The sequence below is a fragment of the Oculina patagonica genome, chromosome 2, assembly GCF_052425735.1.
Source record: "Oculina patagonica isolate OP01 chromosome 2, crgOcupat, whole genome shotgun sequence".
NCBI lineage: Eukaryota > Metazoa > Cnidaria > Anthozoa > Scleractinia > Oculinidae > Oculina > Oculina patagonica.
In genome coordinates this window covers 24143387-24169888 of record NC_135759.1, presented here as the reverse complement: position 1 = coordinate 24169888, position 26502 = coordinate 24143387, and the positions used below count along the sequence as shown (strand labels likewise).

The 26502-nt window shown below is 38.2% G+C and overlaps 3 protein-coding genes across 4 annotated transcripts; 1 reads left to right on the top strand and 2 right to left on the bottom strand.

The window, feature by feature from the left end:
• Positions 1-1994: 1994 nt before the first annotated feature.
• Positions 1995-8473, bottom strand: LOC144643663 (uncharacterized). Its single transcript, XM_078502982.1, has 6 exons — positions 8333-8473; positions 8153-8257; positions 5844-5947; positions 5090-5189; positions 3339-3365; positions 1995-2846 (listed from the first exon to the last, which is right to left on the bottom strand). Exons 1-6 carry the CDS (start codon positions 8395-8397, stop codon positions 2573-2575), a joined length of 675 nt encoding a protein of 224 aa, XP_078359108.1. The 5' UTR covers positions 8398-8473; the 3' UTR covers positions 1995-2572.
• Positions 8474-8558: 85 nt separating this feature from the next.
• On the top strand, positions 8559-13958 carry LOC144643662 (histone RNA hairpin-binding protein-like). The gene is made up of 6 exons (XM_078502981.1): positions 8559-8832; positions 9238-9450; positions 10240-10332; positions 11665-11832; positions 12246-12404; positions 12722-13958. Exons 1-6 carry the CDS (start codon positions 8672-8674, stop codon positions 12879-12881), a joined length of 954 nt encoding a protein of 317 aa, XP_078359107.1. The 5' UTR covers positions 8559-8671; the 3' UTR covers positions 12882-13958.
• Positions 13959-16562: 2604 nt separating this feature from the next.
• Positions 16563-24690, bottom strand: LOC144643673 (uncharacterized). 2 transcript variants are annotated; one of them, XM_078502993.1, is made up of 9 exons: positions 24168-24690; positions 23511-23614; positions 20735-20827; positions 20223-20389; positions 19621-19915; positions 19346-19501; positions 18946-19182; positions 18432-18656; positions 16563-17991 (listed from the first exon to the last, which is right to left on the bottom strand). In XM_078502993.1, exons 3-9 carry the CDS (start codon positions 20813-20815, stop codon positions 17938-17940), a joined length of 1215 nt encoding a protein of 404 aa, XP_078359119.1. In that variant the 5' UTR covers positions 20816-20827; positions 23511-23614; positions 24168-24690; the 3' UTR covers positions 16563-17937. The 2 variants fall into 2 exon arrangements, with proteins under 2 accessions (XP_078359119.1, XP_078359118.1); XM_078502992.1 differs by lacking the exon at positions 24168-24690 and having other exon boundaries at positions 23511-24141.
• Between the last annotated feature and the right edge of the window lie 1812 nt (positions 24691-26502).

Sequence of the window (26502 nt, the reverse complement as noted above, 5' to 3'; positions counted from 1 at the left end):
AACCAGTTCATTTAAAAGAAAGCCAAATCACGTCAAAATAAAGAGTAGACTAAGGCCATCCCATTGTGTTTCTCCGTTGAGCGTCTTTCGACAAGCTTTTGGTAATTCCCCTGGCGCGATGACGTGTATCCCGTGCTTTGACACATTCTTGCTGAGCTTGCAACTTACGTTTCGATTCTCAAAATAACGTAAACTCGATCAAAACAAAAATTGGAATATCCAGAAAATAAGTCGTCGTTTTGCAATATTTAACACGTTCCGGGTAAATTATACGACTTGTACTCGCTCCGAGCCGAACGCTTGAGTAACGCAACAATAAATATTTCACACAAACAGAGCGCAGAGTATTCAAACAGAAAATAGGTGAATGATTATTTATAGCTACAAGCGAGAGATCGCGTGACATGGGTCTGACGTAGTGGTAGTTTTAAATAGCTTGGACATGTCCAAGCGGTCTTTGTTTTCGCTATGTGATTATATTCAACCCTCTCTTCTTGTAAAATATGGAATGGAACAGAATTATACATTTCAGAGAGCAGAGTGTTCATGTTAAACGCGAGTGATCGGCTGATTGCTATTAAATATTAAATCTTGCGTGACTGTTACAGAAGAGCCGGCTGGGCCGCGTGGGTCTGGATCGATTTACCGACAAAACAAAAAAATCTGACACAGATTATGAATCGGGCCCAGGCCCCGCCCGATTAACAAGGTGGATGGTCATACTAAAAACGATACGCTCTGACCTCCAATTTTTTGAGGAGGGGAGTTGTAATACACTCTTTTTATTTTATAAGAATAATCGAGGCTGAAATTTGCGAATTTTTAAGAATATTTTAAGAATAAACCCGAGGCTGAGATTTTGAAAAGAATACAGTTTTTAGTTGAAATTAACCAAAACCAGGTCTTTTCATTTTCGTCACTTTATCTCTGTGAAGAATGCTTTGTTTAAAGTCAAAACGGCCAGGCTGCAACGAAAGGCAATGGTACACGTGCACAATGCACTCGATACAGATCTGGACTCCAAACACTTGGAATTGATTACCCAATACTTGCTAAAACGGAAATGTCAAACGGTATTTTCTAAGAATGTTCATAAGAATATTTTCAGCCTAAAATCGGCAGAAAAATAAGAATATTCAGCCTGGGTCGGAAAAACTGTATTCTTATAAAATAAAAAGAGTGCAGGGCGTGTATTCCCTCTCGGACTTACGATATTATGGGCTACATGGTGCTATTCTTTTCGTGTACCGCACAGGTCAGCTCTGCAATTTGCAAAATGACTGAAGCCGTGAGGCCGGAAGTCCCTCGATCTGTCAGACACGGCGGCTTTTCTCGAGCAGTGTTATAGGAATGGAAGGCTTTCCTCTTAGCTCAGAGCACCTCTCTGAGAACGAGGCTGACAACTCCCTTTATCTCCACTGTGCAGTCAAAGATCCCCGAGTAATTAAGGCCTCGGGAAGGCGCGGTGGCTTAATAATTAGTGCGCTAGACTCAGGATCGAGCGCTCCGGGTTCGAGCCCTAGCCTGGGTCATTGTGTTGTGGGGCTGCTGGGAAGTAACCCTGCGGTGGACAGCATCCCAATATGGGTGAGTAGAAATACTTCTAGTCGCTTATGATACTGAAGCCGGAATGATGGCCTGATGGGCTACCAGGCTCGAACGCATACATTTAACTAAGGCTGCGGGCATGATAAGAGCTTCCCCCCATGTTTCAAATAAGAAAAAAAAAAAACGCTTTGCCCTTTTCCAGTTCAATAACTATTAACTAAAAAAGGTAATTTTGATAATGTGCACAAGCATGCGCTTCTTGAGAAAGATCTCTTTTTTCCTTCGATCTCTCCTTTTTCGATCTCTATCTTTATGATAGTGGCTTAAAGTGAACTACATTGCAGACCCAGCAAAGATGGACATGCAACTCATCAAAATGATCGCCTTGATCAAAGATTACGAAAATTGTGTTGCCCAGACATTACACCAGAAGTGACACCAAAGCATCATTCTAAAACAATGTAACATTTATTTCTCAACACAAAGATAAAAAGCTAACATTCTCTTGACTCGAAGTTCTGCCTAGCCCGTTCATCAGGCTCTCCTATTCGGTGGAACAGGTGAAGAAACTGCACGAACAAGAGAAAATAAACGGAGAAAACAAAGGCCTCCTTGACGGCGGGTTTTGCATTTCCTTTCTCGCATTTAATATTATAACCATAATCACAACATGCGAGTCTGGAACAGGCTATGGTATATCCCATACTTTGCACTAATTGTTAGTATATGTGTGTATTAAAACGACGCGACAGCACTACATAGTTAACAAGTTCTTTTTCAGGCAGTTAGGACTTAATACTTTTTACACGACAATTCTGAAACACAGCACTTTTTACTATACAACACTTAGCCAAAATAGGCACACAACTTTAAAACGAAGCGTGAAACAAACAAGTGTAAGAAGTTCTAGCGTAATATTAAAATGTCTTTCTTTCTGAAGTTTGTTTGAATAACATGCACTATACATGCAGACTCCAGCTGACAGCATCGAAAAGAACAATTTCTCAGTGACTTGTCACGCAACTCAGTTAGGGCTTGGTGAGCGACTCTGTCCACCCTGTTCCTCCTCTTTATCGCTATATTCTGCTGCTGGCGAGGCAGAGCGTGACCGTGATGCTGATCGTGCGGGTGTTGCTGAGCGTGACCGAGAGCGTGACCGTGATCGCTCTCGTTCCTTCTCTCTCTTGATGTCACGGTGACTACCGGTATCTCGGCTTCGTTCGTTACGGCTGCTGGTGCGTTCCCGACGCTTGGGAGAGCGAGATCTGGATCGAGAGGGTGATCGACGACGGCGACGTCTAGAAAAAAGGAAAGTGACAATATCAACAAAAGCTCACTTCTTTTGTGAACAACAAAATATTTGTGGACTGCGGTTTCTGTAACAATAGTTGGCAATTTTGAACAATAGTTGGCAGCTTTGATTGAATAATCCTCTTCTGGGTTTATTTTGCAGCAGCAATATTCGTTGTTCCTTAATAATAAGAATTTCTCTTGCATAAGAAAAGCACTCAGTTTGGAAAGAAGAGAAACTTCAGACACTGTTTGGGATCAACTATTCTGCTGACATGGCATTATGTGAAAACACTATTAAAAAAATCATGGTAGGAGAAAAAGGGTCTTTCTTCCAATTCCACACCCAAGTTCTAGGATAAGAGGCATCAACTTGCATAAGCTTGCAAACTAGGCAACTGGATAATATATTTCTCTCTGAAAAATTTCTCTGCTTAAAAACAATAGACTTCAATGGCAAAAAAAGATTGCAAGCAGACAATATATAATTGCAAAATTACCTTGGACTTCGACTTCGGGAGCGACGACTGGAATAAAATGAAGAGCAACATTAATTTGTATTGTTATTACTCATAACATCACACAACAATATTCAACTGGCTTTAAGGAAGAAGGATGCCTTAGCTAAGTGCATACTACAACAACAACAGGGCATTTCCTTTTGTCTTGTTGTCTTTGACAGTTGGCTCAGGCCTTTGGCCCTCCACTAATGCAGGGGTTGAAATAAACTTTTTAGTCCACCAACAAATATTTCAAAGTGTTTTCTTTTCATATGCAAAACAAGTAAAGGAACTAATATTTAAGGTTACTTTTGGAAAAAAATTATATACTACTTATTAACCTCGTCCGTTCGGTCTAAATGTATGATATCAGTTAATCAACTTCGTTCACTGAGGTCTCCTCTCGCCCCCCCCTCTCCTCCTCGCCTCAGTTCCGGTTTCGTGCGCACTCGGTATGCCACCCCTTGCAACATGTTGCAGTAAACTGAATTCTCGCACTCGGTTTAGACGCACCATGAGTTGGAGAGTTGAAGATGTAGTGATAATGGTCAGTTACTTGTGTGGTTCCGCATTTCATTCCTGCTAGAGTTCCACTGGATTTCCTCGTCTCTTCGCGTCTGCAGCCTAGCAGGTGTGGTTACCAGTGACCACTGAGTGTGCTTGGACGCTGGGCCGCTCGACTTGTCCTCCTTTTTTGGTGTCCTTGTCTTCTAGACTTCCACCTGAAGGTTGTAATGGTTGCTTGGTCTTTCTCTCAACCTGGCCTGGTGTCTTACCTTTTCCGCGATCTTTGCGTCAATGTCTTATCTCTTATGAAGTCAATAAAACATAAGTGTTTTCATTTTTATTGTTGTTCCGTAATGGCGGTCATAGATTTGGGCGTCTCGGCTTTAGGACCAGCGACTTCCACGAAAAACGATTCCCGAACCGTCGCCTTATACATAACTACGGTAGTAATTTTGTTGGCATTTTTGTTGTTTTTGCCCCCTCGCTAGTAGCTTTCACTCACAACTCAAAAACAGCGGCCGAGAACATTTTCCCCGGTCAACAGAAAAACCCGCTCAGCACCATCAGGCGCGCGACTATGTAGCTATATAATAATTTCTATTATTTCCTTGTATGATTGATATTAAACATAGAAAGGCATTAATGAAAAAATTCTTGAAACCACAAGGCCTCTTTCAGCCGTCTGTTAAGATTTCATTTATAAGATTTGCATTTAAAAAATTAAGAGTTTGTGAAAAAAAAAACTCTTCTGTGGTCAATAAAAATAATCACCAACAATACTCTTTTTGAAGCCTAGAATGCTGGAAATTGCAATTTCGAGCTTCTAGATTTTTCTAGATTTAGAGTAGTCACTGAAATATTAATTCACTAAAGTTTTGTAAACAGTAAGAGCAGAGTTGAGAATTCAGGGCATAGTGAAATTGAACAAAAAAAGAGATTAAAGGCTTGGGAAAACATGGATTGAAAATACAATATGAAGGATAACGGCAAGAAGTTACATCACCATCAGTTACATCTAAGCTAAAACAGGTCACAAAACCATGTTCTAATGCAGGGTATCCTGTTTTGGAGAAATATTTACTCATCACTGTCTTCTGGAAGTTTTTTTGGCTCACAAACTCCAACAAACAATCTGCATTTTACATAAACAAATTCTAAGCCCTTCAACTTTTAGCTGATAGTTACTTCATGTTATCCAGTCACAAAAGAAGAGAATTAAGCATCAGTCTAAAAGATCTGCATACCTAGAGCCTTCATCTTGATAATCTCTCCTGCCGCCATAACTACCACCGCCACCACTGCCATAAGTGTCTCTCTTTTCTTTGGTGCGCATCTGTGATGGGGCTAAGGAACAGAAATGTTTTAAGTCAGTTATCACATAGAGTAAATACAAGCAGATCTATTACAATTTACTACTCCCCAGAATGGGATACTAGTCCATAGCACTGCAAGTCCCCTTTGCCCCCGAGAAAATGTCAGGTTTCTAAACAGTTCGCTGTTAGATGTACCCATTTCTTCGCCTGCGTGAAGAAAGGTTTGGAGAGAACAGAGTCTTTTCTAAAAAACACAACACAATTTTGCCACCCAGCACTTGAAAATTGGACTACTTTATTCAGAGTCTTATGCACCAACCATTTCCCATTTTATGACATGTACATTATATAGACTGCAACAAATTTCAATGTAACATTGTTAGTGGGAACCCCAAAAAAGGAACACATATTGCCCTTTTAAATGCATGTCTTCCTCCAAATATTTTGCCGAGCTTCCTGACCATTTTTCTCCCTACCAACTATATTGATTTAACTGGTAAAGATGGACGAGACAGCTGTTACATTTCTGAAGTTACTAGGAGCCTTTTGTTAGGTACATGTACATGTAGCATCCATACAAATATCTAATTTATTTTCTGTGTTATTACAAAGTGTATTAATTTCATTTTCCTGATAACTTCTAATAGTCATTTTAACTTGGAGGTGTCTTTTTGTCACAACTTACTCTTTCTGTCTCCCTCGGCAAACTGAACTTCTAGTTCTCTTCCATGCAGCATAACTCTGTCCAGGTAGTAATGGGCATCTTCGGCATCGCGAATATCTTCAAATGTGACATATGTTAAGGCATGACTTTCCCTTTACCAAGCTTGGCCTGGACCAGAAGCTTGAAGGTGCCGGCAATGATGACATATTCTTGACGATCATGATACTTGCTTTAACTGTTTAACAGTCCAAAATACTGAAGATCTCTATGTTCCCATTTCTGAGGCAGATTCAACAACACCCTATAAATGCTGTACTTGAAAACAAGTTTCCCTTGAGAATACTTAAGAAACCTGGGACAAAAATTACAGCAATGTCATACACTTTTCTGACATTTCTACAATCGTAAAATGCCTCCACACAACAATTTTGGTAACTCAACAGTTAAAAGCGGGATTTAAATGTACAGTATGGTGTAACTGAAAAGAGGCATTTTTCCCAAAAATGTAATTCTACTTTAACAGGCATCTTTAAAATGATGCAAATATTGGAATTTTGACTTGTTCTTTTAGTACTAACCTTAACTCAGAAAATCAACGATGCCACTGCTAGATTATCATGCAACTACACAGCCTTGCTTATGCAGTTATACTAATGTCAAGCTCGAGACAGATCAAAGTGACCCCAAAGATAAAAAAAATGGCAGTTATTATGCAAGTCCATTTTCCAGCAATGGGTAGTGGTTTTAATACTTCATGAAATATTATAATTCAGGTTTTAGGGGGGAATTTTCTTCAAAAAAAATCCGCGAAAAAAAAAAAGAAAATTTTTTTTATAAAGATGCGGAACCTTTAAAAAACATTCTCCGGTTACTTTACACTATTCTCCTGCTATTACAATTCTTAATGAAAACCCTGTAATTCAGTGTTCTCACCAGAGTTTCGCAGCTTTGGGAATGTTACAATAATTATTTTTATGTACTTGTATCGCCACTTCACGCAAAACTTATAGTTCGCATAATTTGGCAACTAAATTTTCACAGTGAGTGGAGGGCAAATTGATGACCAAGGTTTACAAAAGGAGGAAAGTAGCCATTCATGCAGCTGAACTAGAAAAGGGTTGTGCACTTACAGTTAGCCATGGTGAGTAACAGCGAGGCACAGGGAAGTTTTCTGACAAGAATATCCAACATGGTGCAAAAGCTGTTGTTGTAACAAGCAGATATTTGGAATACTTTTTCAAAAGGCAAAAATAGAATATAAAAAACCTCATAAACCTGTGCAATTAAAAGTTTAAAATATACTTACAAATTTCTTGCATTCTTTTGAAACTTGGCACAGGGACCAGGCTTGAGAAAACTATTGCTTGGTGCAACTTTAGAGACTTTTCTTTGTTACTGGCCAAACTTTTACAATAGGATCTTTAGAGGTTTCTGATACTTTTCTTTGACACTTGTCTTGTTAGACCATGCTTTCAAGCTTTCGGCTTTTACCCACCAAGTTGACAACTCTGAAATTGACCCTTTGAATCTTTAACACAACTTTGAACCCTGGTTGGAAAGAAAACCATGACGGTGATGATGTTGCTGTTAGATTTCTTTTTCTCTACCCTTGAGCTGCGCGCTTTGATCTATATGGACACAGACTCTTTCCCTGGACTTGACTTTTAGATTCTTTTAGTATATATTTTACTTTCTCATTGACAAGGCCCTTTCAAACATTCTCTTTGATGAGGACTTTAAAATCTTTGGCTTTTTCTTTACTTGTTACCCTGAAGCAAAAAAGGCCTGACAATGCTTTTAGAATGACTATACTGTCTCAAGATACCAGAAAAACCAGCTTTGGTATATTGTGGCACAAGCTTTGCTCTCGCTAATACTTACATTTCGATCATTCTTTCTTTGTTGGACAGACTTTACTGTGAATCTTTTGAATATCAACGTGCGCTTGAGCCTTTTCTGTGCCTTTGTCACAACTGTGAAATCTGACGTTTTAGCTTGGTCTCTGGACTTTTTCTCGTTGTGCCTTACGTTTGCCCTTTCTTGCTCTTTTTGCTTGAGCTTTAGAATCTTTTACATTCATTTGCCTTTACTTTGCCTTTATGAGCTTTCATTTCTTTTTACTTGAGCCTTTTACTTTCTTTCCCACTCTGGATTAGCTTGGGCTTTCAAATCTTTATCGATTTCTCTGACTTTTTCTTGTAGACTTTAGCTCTTACTCTTTCTTTAGCCCTGGTTACCAAAGGTACAATAAGACCATTTAGTGTGCTTATGATATCGAACTACAGCATATACAAGAAAGAGGAAACAAGTAAAACATAGAAAAAGGATATTGTACATAAGCAAATCCGCGAGACTCCCTCGTGTAGTAATCCAGGGGAATGTACACATCGGTTATGCGGCCATATTTGCCAAACATACGTCGAAGGTCTTCGGGTCTAATGAGTAAATTTCAACGTGCAAATTAGATAAAAACCAAACAAAAATTGAAAACAAGTCTGTGATGAGCTTACCTTGAGTCATGATGTAAGTTTCTTACATAAAGTGAACTATTTGGGGGTCTTGAATACCGAGACATTTTTCCGCCTTTCTTCCTCAAACCACGCTACAAAACGAAATATTATGGGATGTTGAACGTGTAATCTGCGCTCTCACCGGTCATCAGTTTCACGCAAAAAAATGCCACCCAAATTTGGTATAAGCTACCATATTTGGAAAAGAAGCTCTTTCGTCACGGTTGGCGCGAAATTCATTTCACAAAGCGCGCAAACATTACACGACTCCGTTCAAAGAAGCTGCTTTTCATCTGCTTGAGACCGCTTTCTTCTTTCTTTCGGTAAATCGAATTCAAAATGTTATCTCCCTCAATTATGGAGACAGCGTTGGAGAAGTATAAGCAGTCGCGCATATACAGCGATGAACGTCCACGCAGTTCAAAAGAGTCCCGTGAAATGTACAAGTCAGGCTATTCCTCGCGAAGGACGCAGCGACGACCGGAGAATCGCAATACAAGGTATGAAGTTGCTCTTAATTCAGCTGTTTCGTCTATCGTGGGTAACAAAGGAAAAGAAAAGAGCACTTACCTTGTAAATTCTTTACAGAGAATTGAAGCGACAATACAAATAATTGAACGATCATTCACAGGAATACCGGTAGTCTAAAGTTTCCCGCCATTATACATAGTGCTAGTCCCCATTAACCCTTTGTTGCTGTCTTACAGCCCGATCTAGTTATCAACTCAGTTATTGAGATCGGCACGGTTTATATCTATCAAATTCTAAGAGATATTTTCGATGACTTGTATATTTTGGCTACATCGCATTATAAACTGCCCTGACTTGCTTATTTCTTTAGTTTATTGATGTGTATAAAAGCTTGTGTGCACGCGGTCTAAGGCATTCCTTTGTTTCGTTACCAGGAGAAGAAAAGAAATTCCAGAAGACCAGTGCATATCACTTCTACCTTCTGCCAAGAGCAACTCCAAGGAAAACATCTCAGAGAACAAGACTCCTGAATTCTCTAGAAATAAATGGATCAAAAGTGAAAACAGTAAACATCCACTCTCCAACAAGATGCATCAACAAAATGAGCTGGACCTGTCCAAAGAATTCCCTCCTCTTGGAATCTCAAGGTAAATACACATGTATACAGCTGTTCAGTATAAATGCTAGCAAGGAAAATGTCCTCCTTGCTTCCACTGAAAAATTGCAAAATCATTTCCATACATGAACACATGTGAACATGTGCATGCACATACTGAGGGAATTTTTCAGTCTAGCAAAAAATTACTTTGTTGTGACACAAGGGGACTTGCCCCTGCAGCTAGTCCCAGGGACCAAGTCCTTTCTTGTGAACTACTCATTTTTGTCAAAAAATCTAGTCGCAGCAACCAAATCACTACAAACTCAAACTGGTTTGAATTTGTGGGACTAGTCCCATTAAATTTAGCTTGTCCCTTTGTATATGTACTGTTTGTGCAACTATTTCCTGTGACCAAAATAAAATAAAAGTCACTCAAAAACCAAAGCAGTTGGTCCCTGCGACTAGTCCCTTCATGTTAACACTACAGGAGACTTATCCCTGTGTCTTTGGCGAGTTTCAAAAGTTCATTAATAGAACATGGTTTTTAAATCTTTTGTATCATCTAGGGACTTTAATGATTTAGCGTAGTTTATTGATTTCTTAATTTATTGTTATTTTCACAAGACACGACCACATCAGCTATTATGCTGCAATATTTATCGTGTATAAATAAAAGCTATTACCGGTACTATTATTATTATTATTATTATTATTATTATTATTATTATGCTAATAGGCGTGACTTTGTTTGTACTGTGTGTGTGACTAGTAGCAAAGACTAGTTCCCTCATGTGTGCAGACCTTAAATATAGAAGCCATTTGCTTGATTATTGTACAGCTATACCCCTGAGGTGACCAAGGACTGGGGAAGCATAGTCGATGAGGAAGAAGAAGCCAGAAAAACAGAGACAAAAAACAGAACAAATTACAGGTACAGCATTATCTCTAAAATGTGAATCACAACCGTCACAATAAGACTGCTTGCTTATTTGCTTCTAGATCAATTTTGATAGCTGACTCACAACTAGAAGCTTATAGCAGCGTCATGCTTGCAACTGGTGTAATTGTTATTTAGCAATGCTACAATGTACATCATCATGGATTGATTTAAAATATTTGTGTGTGCCAAGTGATGACAGCGAAGTGCAAGAGACATGGTCGTGTGGCCTGGCCTTCTCGTTCGTGCATTCATTTACTCACTCATTCACTCACTCATTCATTCGTTTATTCAATCCTTCATTCATTCATTCATTCATTCATCTTACTTACTTGTATCCAGTCGTATGTCATGATCACCTGTCTGTTCCCACTCTTCATAAAGTGTGCTACTCATCCATAGCATTACTTTCCATTGAATCAGGCAAACATTACTGAGGCATCCTTGAGAGACTAGCAGATGTGTTAGAATTGAATTTTGTTTTCACGAGGATGACACATTGGGCATAAGGTCACATGTTATCATGACATGATCACAATCAAAAGCTGACTGATGGCACAGTAGAAGACCTCATCTCTCTAATTCGGCTTTCTTGCAATCAGAACTTGCTGTTGCTTGAGTCTGTTACAATCCACCATTGCTTTGGCTTTTTGGTTTTATAGCTACTTAACATGTACATGTAAATAAGTTCAAATAAATAAAATTTATTTAGCAGAAAGCTGGGGACAAAGACAGGGCTCAAGACTAACAGTAGCCAACTAGCCAAAGGCTACTAAAATTTAGGTTTTGGCTACCAGGTTTAGCATTCCTACTAGCCATTTGGCTAGTGAAAAACTCAGAAAAGTCAACTGTTCTTGATAGAAATCAATATACCTGACTAGTGAAAAATTACTTTTGGCTAGTAACTAGCCAGTAAACCAGTGAGTTAAAAAGTTAGTCTCAAGCCCTGAAAGACCTAAGTAATATTTAACAACTATTAGACTATGAACCAGAGTTTTTTCCTGAGTAAAAAGTCAACACGAAAATGAGGGCCTGAACTAAAAAACTGCAGTCTAAATCCTACAATTTTATGTACTTTTAAGCCAAAAATCATAGTTGTCCTTTGAAGAGCAATCCACATGCTCGTGTTCTATTAGCAATTCTCAAATAAGAAACAATGGGAGAAGCAATCAGATTCGTGGATTTCCAATAGAACATGACTAAATTTCTACTAATCTTGTATATTTCAGACTGTTCTTGTAATATTTACACTCTAAATTGCTACATCGATCATTATTCATATGAAATAAGTTTTATAATACTAAATCAATTATTGATTGTCTGTAGATTTAAAAGAAGACTACTACTCTCGGAAGCACAAGAAGAAAATGTACAACCACCAAAACCATCAAAACCTGTCTTGACTGATGCACATAAACTTCTCCAAAGACAAAAACAAGTTGACATTGGAAAGAACACTCTATCCTATGGTCGTTTCATAGCTGCAGTGCCAAGGTAATTTAAAACCATTTCCTACCAACAGCTTGTGGTATACAGCACAGTTCCAGATAACTATTAAAGCCAGTTTGCAATGTACTCCCCTCCCCCCTCTTCAGGGTTGTAGCTAAGGGTGGCTGCCAGCTAATTTCACCGGCTGAAAGAGCACTTAAATCCGGCTAAAATTTCAAGTGAAAACAAAGACTTAGGTAAACTTTTAGAGCTACCAAGGCCAGAAAAGCCAGCTGAGTGTTTTCTTAGCTACATCCTTGCCTTTATTATCTGAAACAGTGACTGGAGGTTCTTGCTTTTCGGATTTGTCCTATTTTCGAAGAGTTGGCTGGCATGATGGCAAAATAAATATTCCTCAGTCATGGTCACAACCAATCCTTGATGGGTTGATTGAATTTTTTCCATTGTAAATGTTTCAGAGACCAACGCACAAAGGAAGACCCCAACACACCTGACAAATTTCAAGTATGTAGCACTCGGTCTTGGGTGGGACAGATCAAGAATTGGCGTCGGAAACTCCATGTCTGGGATCCACCTTCTGAAGGCCAAGAAGAATTGTTCTCCAATTCTTCACAGAGGTATTTATTAAATAAGTGAATGTTTTGGTGATATTTTCTTTTTAAACTGTTCTACTACTATTGATGATCAGAGCCAAACATGTGCACATGTTCCGCCGGATAGGGTTACCCTTCTTAATAGCAATAGTTGTGATACAATGTAGGTGAAAGTTGCTAAGGTGATGACACTTGCAGTGTTTTACTTCTTACTGATAATATTTTTGTACTCCAATCCATACATGTAATATGACCATAATCAACAAGTGCTTTTCTTGTTATCATAAAGATTTGAAATAATTTGAATTTTTCTCACTCAAGATGTCCATTTTTTTCAACAGTAGTGTACAGTCATTTCCTTGTGAGGTTAAGATGGAGGTGGATAGTAATTGTGATGCTGACGACGATATGATGTCTTCATCAACTCCAAGCAGTGTTGATGACCTGTTTGGTGACTTTGATATTGACGCCTGTTTGATGAATGATGGCTTGCCACTTTAAATGCTTTTACTTGGTAAATTTTATGATATTAACTGTAGATTAAAGATTCATTAAAATCAATAAATTTTTGAAGAGAAGACATTTTCACAGATTCCCAGAAATTGGGTTGAGAGTTAGAAAATTTGAAACAAAATTTTTTATGACTTTTTAAATGGATTGTAGTTTTAAACAGTCACTCACTTAGTCAGAACAAGGGCTCAGATCAGTCAGTCAATGTTACGAGAGTATGTGCCTTAGCTTTAAAGGTATTTCAATGAAAACATTATTTTGAATCAATTGTGGAGTACATGTAGTTGAGAGATTATATTTATTATAGCCCTCAGACAGAAAAATTGTGAGAACTGACCAATTGGATTACAGTATTCTGAGTGTAAAATGGTATGACAACTAATTGTATGAAGATCAGAAAATTTTTACCTCACATGTACAATTTGTGTTTCCAAGGATTTGTTTTCTAACATTTTTAGAACAGATCCATCAATGATCAGTTATAAATATACACTGTAATTAAATCAGTAACAAAGTTCTTGTTTTTGATTGAGACTGCATCCCTAGTTTGTTCCACAATTGAAGTGTGATTACATCAGCGCCCAAATCACATGCGCCTAAATCTACATGTAGTCCTTCTTTGTCTCTCTACTGTTTTTAAAAATTATAAAAAAATTTTTAATTACTGACTTTATCTAAAATAAAAATTCACCTTGCTCCTCATATGTTATTGATGAAATTAGTAACAAGGTTGTGATACACACACTTCTACACTAATCTGCTACAGTACATTATTATTCTTCAAGATCACTTAAGACTTTGCAGTAAATCAAGAATGTTTATAGATAACTTAAAAGAGAATTTTTGGATTTTGAAAAGAAGTAAAAGTTTTCTGCATTGTTACATTTTATTGTTGAAATTATAGACAAGTGAAATTTAACATTGTTTAATTGACATTTGTAACATTACCCACCAAACAGGTTTTAGGATGAATTTTAAGGTGCATTGACAGTGATTTTTAATATTACAATACACACTGTAAAGTAATCTGAAAATATTTTGTGTAAATTAAAGTCATTTGCTGCTTGACTTAAAGTTGTTCTGAGTGAATCATGAATGTCCAATACACCTGCATCAACTCAAGTTGTCTCTAAGCACGGACGACTTGACTAAGCAGAAGTCTAGTCCCAAATAATATTGGAAGTCCTCAATCAGGTTTTTTTTACCATTTCCAAAAAAATTCCTGAAACTCCGTTGGGAATTTCCCTTTGGGAATCATGTACAGGGTTCGTACGTGTCTTAAAACCCATTTCAGGAGTTACATTTCAAGGCCTTGAAAGTACTCGAAATTGGTTTTTGGTCGTTGAAAGTCCTTGATTTTTTTATTGAACGTCAAAAGGCTTCAAGGCAATGAGAAGACCACCAAAATAAGCGATTTTTTTAGTTCTTCAGCAAGCACATCAGCGGCACAACAGACTGAAATTCGTTGATTTGGGGTAAATTTCATGAAAAAAAAATCCTTGAAATTTCCAAGAAGGGTCCTGGAAAGTCCTTAAATTTTTGGCCTGAAAACGTGTATGAACCCTGCATGTGTTCCATTTGAAGTTTTGTCAAAAAAACACCGTTTCAGTTGAACTATAAAATTTGACCTGGCAGTGAAGGCTGAGGAACTTCAGGCAAAAGATGGAAAACAGTAAATGGAACACAAATTTCCATAAATTTCAGAACATTCCACCGGGAAAATGGGACTACCTTTTCAGAGGTTCTGGTCCGCCTGAAAATTTTTGTGTTCCATTTACATTTTAACCAGAATTTGTAGAAATTTTTGGTAAATGGTAAACAACCAAAGAAAGGATGATTATTCTTATCCTTAATTTTAAAGAGAAACACCTCTTTTTATCAACTGGATTTTAAAGAGGAAAATATATTAAAAATGCTTATAAGTATAAGCATTTCATCATTCTCCTCACTGTATGTCTCTCACTTAGTTTTTTTACTAGCTGTTATACAGATTATCAAAGTTGCTCAAAATTCACCCCAAACCCAGTTCAAATACTGCAAATGTTCTTTCAAAGCTTTAGCACTACTTAATTTTCATGTGGGTATTCTTTTCATATTAATTTTCCTGCTTCGAAAATTCATTGATGAGAAACTTGGCAGAGTTGCACTTCAAAAGCAAGGCTTGGGGGTCAAATAGACATGAATATTACAAGAGGGCTATTCTCGAAATAGAGAAAAAAAAACTTGTCGATAAGTTAATTATAGTAAAACAGGGGACTAGGACTAAACAGATCTAATGAAAAATATTTTTACTGATTCGGCTGATCAAAATGTTTAGATTACAATCAATTGAACAGTTATCTCAAACTACAGTAGAACTCTGGTAACTCGAACTCTGAAGGGAAATGAAAAATAGTAAGAGTTAGTGGGGTTTATTGAATATTAAATTGATAGTTTACTGATTTTTCAGTACTTAGTATACAGTACAGAGCAAAATAAATTTATCTTGTCAGAAACTGTAACACGATTATGCATTCTGTTCAATTTGTTAATGCACTAATTAAAATCAAGTTGCTGTAGTGTTTTAATCCCATTACATGACAAGGAGCTAATAGGACATTTCAATGGGCATCCATGGCGAGTTGCAAGAACCAGAATTTAAGCTATTAGGGTAAATTTTGATTAAGGAAAACAAAATTTTATTTGAATTAGCAGGGAATTTTAGTTAACCAAGTAAAAATGACTGAAGAGTGGGGTCAAACCCAAGGGAAATGCGACTTAGTTCAAGTTAGCGAGGGGGTTTGAGTTATCCGAGTTTGAATTACCAGGGTTCTACGTAATGTTTAATAAATGAGCAGCAGTGTTTTATCAAGTTTAACCCTCGGACGTACAAGCAAACTCAAACCCCCACCATCGTACAAGGGGGGGGGGGGGGTGGATGGAACCCCTCCCCGGAGTTTTCGTTATATTAAGGCGTAGCGAAAATATTTTGCACTAAGAAGAAAGCCCTTAGCTTACTCTACAAGATGACATAATTTTAATTGGCTGTGACGTCATATGACGTCACTTGACGTCATTAGAGCCGCCATCTTGGATCCGCCATCTTGGATTTCAACATTTTCTTTGAAAGTCACAAAATAACGGAAATTGATGCAAAATCAAGCCAGAAAGCTTATGGAATGTAAAAACAAACAGATCTTGCACTTCTGTTTCAAAAAACTGGAAAAAATAAAGAACACATGATTGACATATCAAAATTTCGGCAAAGGATGAATGAACAGCTACTGAAAGTTTCAGCTTTGTGGAGTAAATTGTTTTTTTCAAAATTTGGAAAAAACTTATGGGGGGGGGGGGGGTGGCATCCACCCCCCCCCCCCCCTTGTACGTCCGAGGGTTAAAACACGAGGCGCAGCCGAGTGTTTTTGACTTGATAAAACACGAACTGCGAATTTATTGAACGGCTTAAAAATCTTCTGATGTAGATCAGATCAACTCATTCTTCCACTAATATTTACATTTGGGGTTATTTTGGCCTAGAAATTTGGACGTAAAGTTTAGCCGTGACTTTATCAGATATAAAGACACTCATTAAACATTAATTTCTTTTGTATTTTCTTTATGAATTATTAATGAGTTTTTTAATGTAGACATAAACTGGGTAATAATCTATTAAAATCACACAATTAGACATCATTTTATTTTAAAAGTTATTTTATTGGAACTGTTTCATGTACAGAGTAGACTTCGAGGCTGTGATTCTTAAAATCCTGCTGATTAAAAAAAAAATCACTAGTAGCTAATTCAAGTATAATGCTTCTCACTTCCTTTAAAACACTTGTTTCATTTCACAGCCAAATTAATCCCAATGCACATGGTTACTTCATACATTTCTTTTTGTACAAAACAGCAGAATATATTTATATGTGACATTACTTTATAAAAATTATTTTTTCTTTCCCACTTTTACATTTTTCATACCTAGCATATCTTACTTTTGAGTTCTTACTCAGAATATTTACAAATTGCTTTGGCATGAAAAGGGTTTCTGTATGGAATATGTAGGGACACAAAGTTCATTTTATTGACAACTGCAGTTCACCTAGTTTTGGCAGTATGAGGTAGATTACTTTTATATTTTAGAGTAGTGACTCGGTGCTGTTCCACAAGAAATTATGGCACAGTACAATAATAAAGATAAGCAACAGCACATCAAGCCCAGTCATAAGTTTTATACCATAGACGGAAAAGTGGTCAAAATCTTTCAATCCATTTCTTTCACATAGTGCAGTCAAACCCTTGCATGAAAATTGAACATGCCAGCCAACCTGAGTGTGTGTATTATAACGGACATGTTGTAATGATACTTGATATAAATGAATAAAATAGTCGTGACCACTTTATAAAGACTTAAGAGCATCAAGCTCGTGCACTTTGCTACATTACATGTACTTTGGCTAGCCTGAATACACTGTTTGGCAGCAGGACATTACAAACAAGCTAACACAGACATACATTATATGGGACTATGAAATTGTACCATGCATTTTACAACGTGGAAACTTGGAAAGAAATCTAGCTTAAATGGGATGAAACGTCTAAAACTGATTTGCTTCCAACATCAACTGCTTTATATTATGCAAGTATTACCAGTAACATAAAAATACCTTTGGTTCTATTGAGAACTTGCTTAATGAAAGTGTATTAACAGCTGGAACTTTGTATTTCTCAAAAATTGAACAGAGTCTGATCTGTTTATAACTCTCCCATTCATTACAAGTTATTTTACCCTTTCACATTAACAGTGTCACAACACTATGCTGTAAAAAGGTGGAATGATGATAATGATAACAGCAATGGCAACAGGGTACACATATCACTTGAATATCCTGACATCTCTGCATGTATCCCCATATCAAATTCTATTATGCACCTCAGCTGTGGAGTGCCTTTAAGGCTACATAGATTTTCTCACTTCGTACAATATTAAGGCTTGTTGTTGTGCTTGTATTCTCTTTGCTTTCCTTTACACAGGATAACTGAGCCTTCAATCCACTTTTGACAGGATCTTTTAAGAAGCATTGACATTCACTTCTGCTCTACATATGGGACATGTTCTGTTCGACTGCAAAAGAAAAAAAAAAACAGATTTAGTTTATTTATTAAAAAATTCCATTAAGCTTTAACACCCACTGGGAGACGCGTTGGCCTAATGACTTGTGCGCCGGATTACGGATCGAGCGGTCCGGGTAAGAGGTCTGGCCGGGGTCATTGTGTTGTGTTCTTGGGCAAACACTTTACTCTCGTAGTGCCTCTCTCCACCCAGGTGTATAAATGGGTACCGGCAACATAATGCTGGGGGGGGGGGGGGGGGTACCCTGCGATGGACTAGCATCCCATTCAGGGGGAGTAGGAATATTCCTAGCTGCTTAATGCTACGGAGACCGGGATAAGCTCCGGCAAGTATGGGCCACTTGGCTCGAGGCTTCCCTTTATTAATCACCCACTGCCAATCATTTCTTATCAAAACATACTAAGAACTTAGACATTGATTGCTCCTCTTACCTTGAGCCATTTGTCGATACATCTTGTGTGATATTCATGAAGGCAGGGCAGCACCCTGACAAGCTGTTTCTCTTCAAAGTCCACTAAGCACACCACACATCTTTTGTCGTCATCTTTATCCTTTGATCCTGCTGTAACACGGTATGTAGGAAGTTGATCGATTTCAACACGAGACAGCCCTTTAGGTTTTACCTCCCCTATCTGCTCTGCGAAGTTTAGAAGAGTCTGCAAGGAAATTTGAGACACAATTTAATATGATGATCATGAAAGACAGACACCTCCCGTCCCTGCTGTTTTTCAGCCATTTTACTGTAACTAAACTCCTTATAAGAGGGACACCTCTCTAAGACAGACAGTTGGAGCAAGTCCCGATGGTTTTCGATTTAGAAAGAGTTGACTGTATGTATTTAAAGCAGATTTTGAGAGAATAAGGGATTGTTAACAGTCTGTTCGGACATGGAAATCTTTAAGCATGGAAGTCATCTTACAACAAAACAGAAAGTGAAGTGTTTACCTCATAGTTTTCCCGGGGATGTACTTCTTCTTCCCACGCAGGGGGAGTTGGCTGTGTAGGTATTGGCTGCATTGACATTACGGATATTAAATGGTATAGTAGATCAGGATAGGGGTGAACTCCAGAGTGCAAGGGTGGCGGTGGGGGTGGTTGAGGTGTGGGATGTGAACGCCTTGATGCAGGCCAACCTGAATGCGACGAGTTGTTCTGATGCCATCTTCGGTAGTGCCTGTGATGCTAAAAGAAAGAAAGCAGGAAGACTCAATTACAAGTTCAAAATGTTAATTCTCATTAAAAATTGCCTTGCATGTTCCCAGAATGATACGTTTACAATTCTTCTTATTCTTATCACCTAGAAATTTTTATTGTTAGAAGAAATAAACTGTTGATCATATCTCACCATGCCGCCGGGTGTAGGATATGGGTGGTATGCCTGCGGTTGTGGAACTTGATACGGTGGCTGTACAACATGATGATGATGATGATGATGGTGGTGGTGATAATGATGATGATGGTGCGTACTGACTCCATTATTTCCTCTGGGGTCAACATCCATCTGGTAAAACAAAAACAAGGCATGACATCACACAATGAACGGTAAATTGTTTAAACGTCCTTTTCAAGCTCTATCAATTGAAATAAACTAGCACCAAATGACAATTAAATGTTACTCACCGGAGGATGATGTGGTTGGATATACGTTGGTGCCGCTACAGGCACACTTGCAACCAGTAAAGAGTTTGGTAGATTTGTTACTGGCACTGCCCTGACATGATCTGGCATTTGATCCACATCAATAATGACCGGGGGCCCAGGGTGGGGTGGGTGGTGCTGTAGAGGTACTGTTGACCCCATACTGAGAGGACAGAAATTGCCGTTTGTTTGTGGGTGAAAAAGTCTATTATGTGATGGGTGGTGATGCTGTTGCTGCTGTTGTTGAACAAATGGGCAGCCATGACTTGATGAATGTCTAAAAATAAAAAGCTTCACTGTCAGACAAAAGAGATACTTTGATTATACAAATTTGCTGTCCAGTACTCAGCTGAGACCAAGGGGCAAGAAGTTAGTGAGGAACAGCCGAAACAGGTTATAAAAATTAACAAAGATCATTCTAATGTTACATTTTAGCATTGTAATGTAGTTGTACATTGTAATGTAGTTGTTCTGACTGTCTGCCACAATGTCTGTCGTAATGGCACTTCCCTAGAAGATCTAGTAAGATTCAGATTCTGTAAAAAAAAACTAAATATCTGTTTCATAAAACAGATCACACTCACCCATGGCTGTCAGGTGGATGATTAACTCTGTGGAAGGCTGACGAGTGATGGGGGTGGGGTGGGTAGGGAGGAGGCATGTGCCTCAATGGTTGGTGGGACATAGTTGTTGAAGAGCTCTCGCTTGTTAAGTCGATCACTTGTGGACCACAGGTTGGCTTGATATCACTCTAGAGAGAAAAACAATTTCCATCAAATCAACACTCCTCTTACTAATAAAAAGCCGAAACAAAAATAATAGGAATTGCTTACTGAATGCGGAATAAAGTGAAGTATTGAGCAAGGCGTTTGAGTTACATATAAACACTTGGTGTTTTATAAGTACAAGAAAGAAAGCTGCACGACTGGATAATACAGAATACTGCCTGATCCCTCTAAAATCTCTGTGTGTAACCAATCTTTCTGGCCAAATGAATTGAAATTCCTTGTTAAGCTGTGTGTGAGCTGATGCAAGGTTAGTGTGACTTAAGAAATGTTAAATATTTTATATAAGCTAGGATAGCACTCAAGATCACCTTGATGAAAGTGCCACAAGAAGACACAGGATGCTCTAGCGGAGGAAACGACGGCAAGCTGGGTATTAACTCTCTGGCCATATCATAACCAACCTGGAACAGAACACAAAGTAAATTGGTTAAAGCACTAACTTAACTGTAAAGTCTTAAATTCGCAGATTTTATAAGCTGTGACTTATCTGTGCAGTTTTAACAGCTGAAGGATTTGGGAACTTGCTGATAAATGACAGGAAAGAAGAAAACATTTCCAGAGACTTGATTAGCTTCACTGTATGCTGTTTTTATTTTTTTCAACCACATTAATTTCAGCCAAATTTTTCTCAGACCTGTTTGTTTGTTTTTCAGTGCCAAGTCAGTGTGGTCAATTTATTTGCCAGTAAAGTTAAGGTTGCAAACTTCACTGAATCCTTTTCTTTTCTCATTGTTATTTGTAAATTTAAGATTGAACATACTCAACTAGCTTCTGTTGCTGATTTGTATCATTGTTTAATGTAGAGGTCCAATAGGAAAACAACAAAGTGCCTTATCAAAATTATGTGAACCTTTGGTACCCATTGGAATTTTTAAAATGGTAAATAAATCATTCTCAACAGCACCTATAGTTATCCAACTGTAAAAGATAAAGAACTAAGACAAAACGTTTTCTGCTTGATTGAGAAAAATTTCTTCTGTTCATTGTAAGAAGTGTTGAGTTTTATATAAATTATGCTCATCTCTCATGTAAGTTGTGAGAGTAAAAAAAAAAGAAAAAAACTAAGTGTTGCAGGGAAACAGAGAATATTTCAAAGTGAGCTAGATAAGCCAAAGGAAGTGAAAAGGGCATGCATTTTTCAGGAGCAAACCCCAGGGTTGTAATCAGCCTACAGAGGACCGCAGACAAAGAACTGAAACATGATAGGTTAATGTAACCACAAACTAAAAGAATCTGGGGCCAAAAAATCTTGGACATCTTTTTTCACCCCTGACAAACTACAGGAATGATTTCTATACATGCAATGGCAAGGATGTTGAGGTGTTAATCAAATTTTCCAACAAGCCTCTTCTGTGAAAAAATGCGATTCGACTTTTTCAATATAATATTTACCGACTCGTATCATTGCAGAGGGAGTTCATTTCTTCTTTTGATTTTGCCGCTACTTTACCACTGTTGCGACCAGGCGTGACGGACGCGCGTCCGCACGATTTCGGATCGAATCTTTGATCACCGATTCGAATACTTCATCGTTTCTCGGAGAAATACTATGGCCAGGAGAAAAACTTCATTTCTAAAACTTTAAACTAACGTGAAACGCCTTAGAAGCAATATTGTCAGAACAAAATGATTGAACCACAACGTCATCTCAAACAATTCCTTTTGACTTGTAATTTATGCATGAAAGAAGACAGCATGAAACGCTCCCCGCAAAGAAATTTTTGGCTCAAACATTTTTAGACAAATCCGCAAGCCTGATTTTTTCGAAACGCCATTTAGTTCTAAAGAAATACTGCTTGTCAAGCGATGGACATATCAAAAGCAACAATAAAAGAGTGAGAGAAATAACATCAATCCAGCTGAACTCAGGAATACCGCAAAAAATTTGCATATGGTTTTCCTCGGCAGAACTGAGAAAAACTGATGATTTATTTCGGAGTTTCGCTCTTATAGGGTTCTGTGAATCACTAAACTTCTAATTTCAGAATCAATACAAACAGATTAGTGATAAAATTGCCCTACAATACTCCTCCTTAACCTTGCCTTGAAAAATCTTCGAAAACTTCGAATGTTTTAGTACCAAAATGTTCTAAACTTAACTCAAAAGTTGAGTTCATTCTCTTTAGGTTCGGAATTCTTTGACTACCGATTGTACTGCCGACAATAATGAACGCTGGAATAGGTCTAAATAGCCGCCAGCTACAAGCTTTTTCGCCTTCAGCGAGACCGCCGCACCTTCAATACCTTTCCGTGCTACAATGGCCTGTGTTCGATACAAATAGACCGCCATTCTATGCTGTAAAAGGAACAAACCCGGTTATCTCGGAACTCAACAATTAGCTACATCGATGGATGATAGAGTTAGCACTTGCCAATTGAACTTGGATTCCTTTGAGGACTAAATTCGTTGTTGTGCCTGGCGGGCGACCATACGGTAAAACGTGATTTCAGTCAATATTCACTTCGATCGTTGGAAAATAAACTTCGTCGCACCGCTTTGAAACAAACATGCGATGAAATAACAGATGAAACTAACAACATACCATAGACGTTCGACGTAAACAAGCACAATAATTTTTTTAGAATGAACTCTACTCTGCGAGTCCAATCGGAATTAGAAACAGACCCACCTATCGATACAGGGGTAAGTTTGTTGTTCCTCACCAGGATCAGAGCATAGCATTGGTATCGAGCCGTGCTTTGCGTTCTTTCTCTTATACTGTGTTCGCTACTTTTTGCGCAATCGTTTTTGTTTTTTGTTTCCGAGCTGCTGTGGAATCTTTTACGAATTATGTTTCCTTCTCAGCTGTTTAGGCCCAGATCGAACGTTTCCTATGAACGAATTTCATAAAACAAAAACATTTCCGCTCGAGGTTCGATCGATCGCTCTACCCGTTTAACTCTAAAGGAGGGGGGTTGAGGAGATTTGGAATGTTACTTTCAAGCCATTTCACATATTTCCAGATCACCTATACTATATAATTTATGGAGATGACATTCTACTACTCCGCTTTTGAAAGCAATAACAACAGAACAACATATGGCTCATACCAAAAGGATCCTAAATCCATCCATGTAACCTACCTAAAATGTTTGTTCTTCTCGTTCGGTCCTTGGTTGCCAAATCGACGGCCAAATGAGTCCACTTTTCGCAGTTGAAATGTTACGATCTTGTCCAAGAACTAGCCCTGAAAAGTTTCAGATCGGATTGAAACGGAGAAAATGAATGTATATTAGAATGAACTCCTTTGCACATGGGTTTGCGGTTCTTTGTGAAATTGATCAATGGAAAACCTCCCCTGGCCTTTGTTGACATTTGACATCATAGTCAATCATATTGTGACGTCATTTGACAGTTCTCGAAGTCCCAACCCACCGAATCTGTAATCACTTCCACTCGATATTGTATTCGCAGGCACATCCATTCACCCGCGAATCGGGAGAAGTCATCGTTGCATTAAAGGATTTTTATTCGTGGAAAAAAAATGATTTATTACTTCCCAATCCTTTAACTGATTGGAAAAAGTTTAATTTAACGGATGCGCTTTTAACTTATCGTGATTTTGTTCAGCTGTAATGTCACCTTGAATTAATTCAACTTCGTCCGGAGAAGAGAGCGCCAAAGATGCTTTGTTTTTTATCTCCGCGGTATGCTTCCAGATTGCTTCTTTGAAACATGGTAAGGCTAAAATTCGACTGAATAAAAGAATATGTGATCAATATGGCTGCCTAATATTTTACCTTTGAGAAACAGGGCTCTTTCAAAGCGCACTTCCGGTCATGGGGGGCGGAAAATGTTCTCAAAGAGAAACAGCTCTTGAAAATGTTGCTTTGGGTTCACCAAGTATTAATGAGCGATCGTTTGTTCGAGTTTTTGATTTGAGAATCATTATTTATACGAGGAGAAAGTTTTCACCGCCTAGCTAGAGTAAATCGAAAAGTGTGATTGTCAAAGGGAAACGATAAAGACTAGAAAGTTTTCTCGATCCTTGCAGAATATTCCACAACGAAATATAATCACGATTTACATAAGAAGCGCGCTGACGGTGAAACGCATGAATAATGCAAAGAGCGAGGCATGCATGGAGATTAGGGTTGTTTTGGCACATCAGAAAAGCCCTTTGTTTTCAAAGGCGGATTACCATTGGCGCGTGACATCTGCCTGTCTCTTGGCTTTTCACGAACTAATCATCTTTGCGCTTTGAAATCAAAATACCCTGCGGAATGGTGCTGATTTTTGCGCGAAATTGGTAGTAAAAGAGCTTTTTAGGACTCTGATACTTTAGAAGATGTTTAATACCAAAAATCTTCTGTTATTTTGCGACATCGCTTTTGAAGTGACTCGTGGTTGAAACGAACAACATTTGCACGCAAACAGATGCGTATCGACACATCCGCTTTTAAAATTTGAACGTACAAAGCATTTCCTTCTCAAATTTTCATGATTAAAAGTGGAAAACCTAGTTTCCATCGCAGTTCACAGAATGATAGTGTAAATCCTTTCAGTTTTATCAAACAAAAACAAACAAAAAACCCCTTCTTGCTAAAATTAGAACATTTTCCATTTTCATCAGGAAACGTCATTCTTTATCACATGATTAGGGTGTGGAGAGGAAATGCGCTCTGATTGGCTGTTGCTATGGTACCACTTACGTAAGGCTTTACGCTGATTGGTTTGTGAGGCAATCATAATAGGGCAAAGAAAATTTTATCCAACATCATTTGAGTTGGGTAATTTGGCTTTGCCACAAAGGAAAGGAAAGTTTTAGCAGAACGAGAGTCTTTATTCTTACTTTTTGCTGTTTCGAGCGGCTTAAAGAAGAATTCGGCGAACGAAGATTGGAAGTAGGAGAGGGAAAATCAGACGAGGAGAGAAAAATCGACCATTTAGCAACGATCGCTGAAGAACCAAAACCGTGACGATGACGTTCGGAACACCAGTGGCACAAAGCCATCGAATTTTGCCGAATAAGGACAGTATTCATCACAAAAATAAGTCCAAGAAGACTCCAAGATTCCGGAATGACCGTTCTATGAAAGTAAAATCGGTTCAGGAGTCTACTTCGGTTGCTTTCGATTCAGGACTTAGCACTTCTGTCAACATTCCACGTCGACGACGAAGCGAGAACAGAACTGACGCGGCGGTTCCTTACGCAGGACCAAAATTTAGCAGTCCACCGCCACCAAGCGTACTTCCTAAACCGCCATCACACTGGATAAGTTCTCCGATGCACAGTTTCGACGGGGACATTGCAGCAATGTCGCAACATCTCCGAATGCTGCTCAGAGTTGAGTCGTAAATGCAGTATTAGCGATATTCGACAAGACCGAAAGCGAAAGCGATTTCTAGTGTACATAAAAAGACATTACGTGAAGCAAATTTGTAGATTTTGTACAAATTTGTATATTTGTAAATAAGAGAAGAATTTATATATGTTCTAATTTTCAAATTGTAATTATGTCGAGTTTACTACGCGTAGGCAATATTGACCTGTAATATTCGTTTTGCTTTTTTAATGTCAATCTTGGTTATTCGTACGTGTTTGATCGATTTAGGTTTTTTTAAGACAAAGGTAGACTAGAAATCTCGTTAGGTTTAGATGTGCCTGCTAGCGAAGCTTCAACTGCTAGTACAGTGCAAAAAGCAGTGTTTGTGTTTTTTTTGTAAGTTAGGAAATAGAATATTATGCACGGACTGAAACGTTTATCAACGACACGACAGCTTAGTTTAGTGAAATTAGAATAGGACTTTTAAAAGAGACTGTTATACGTTACTCAAGACTAGACAAGATCTCGCAAGAGATGAAACCGCCTTCATAAGCCACACCACACTCAGAGGAAGTTTGAGATGCCAGCTTGTGGATTGATCTCCTTCCAAAGAAGTTGAACTAAAGACAAAAATCAAGACTGAAGACTTCATGGACTAAAGAATAGCAAAGAATGCAGAACTATTAGAAGACTACAAAGACAAGTTAGCAAGATAACAGAACAACCAGAAGACCACAAAGACAGAAGCTAGCAAGACAGATATTGAAGACAAGTCCCCAACATACCAAGACAAATCAACGACGCTGAC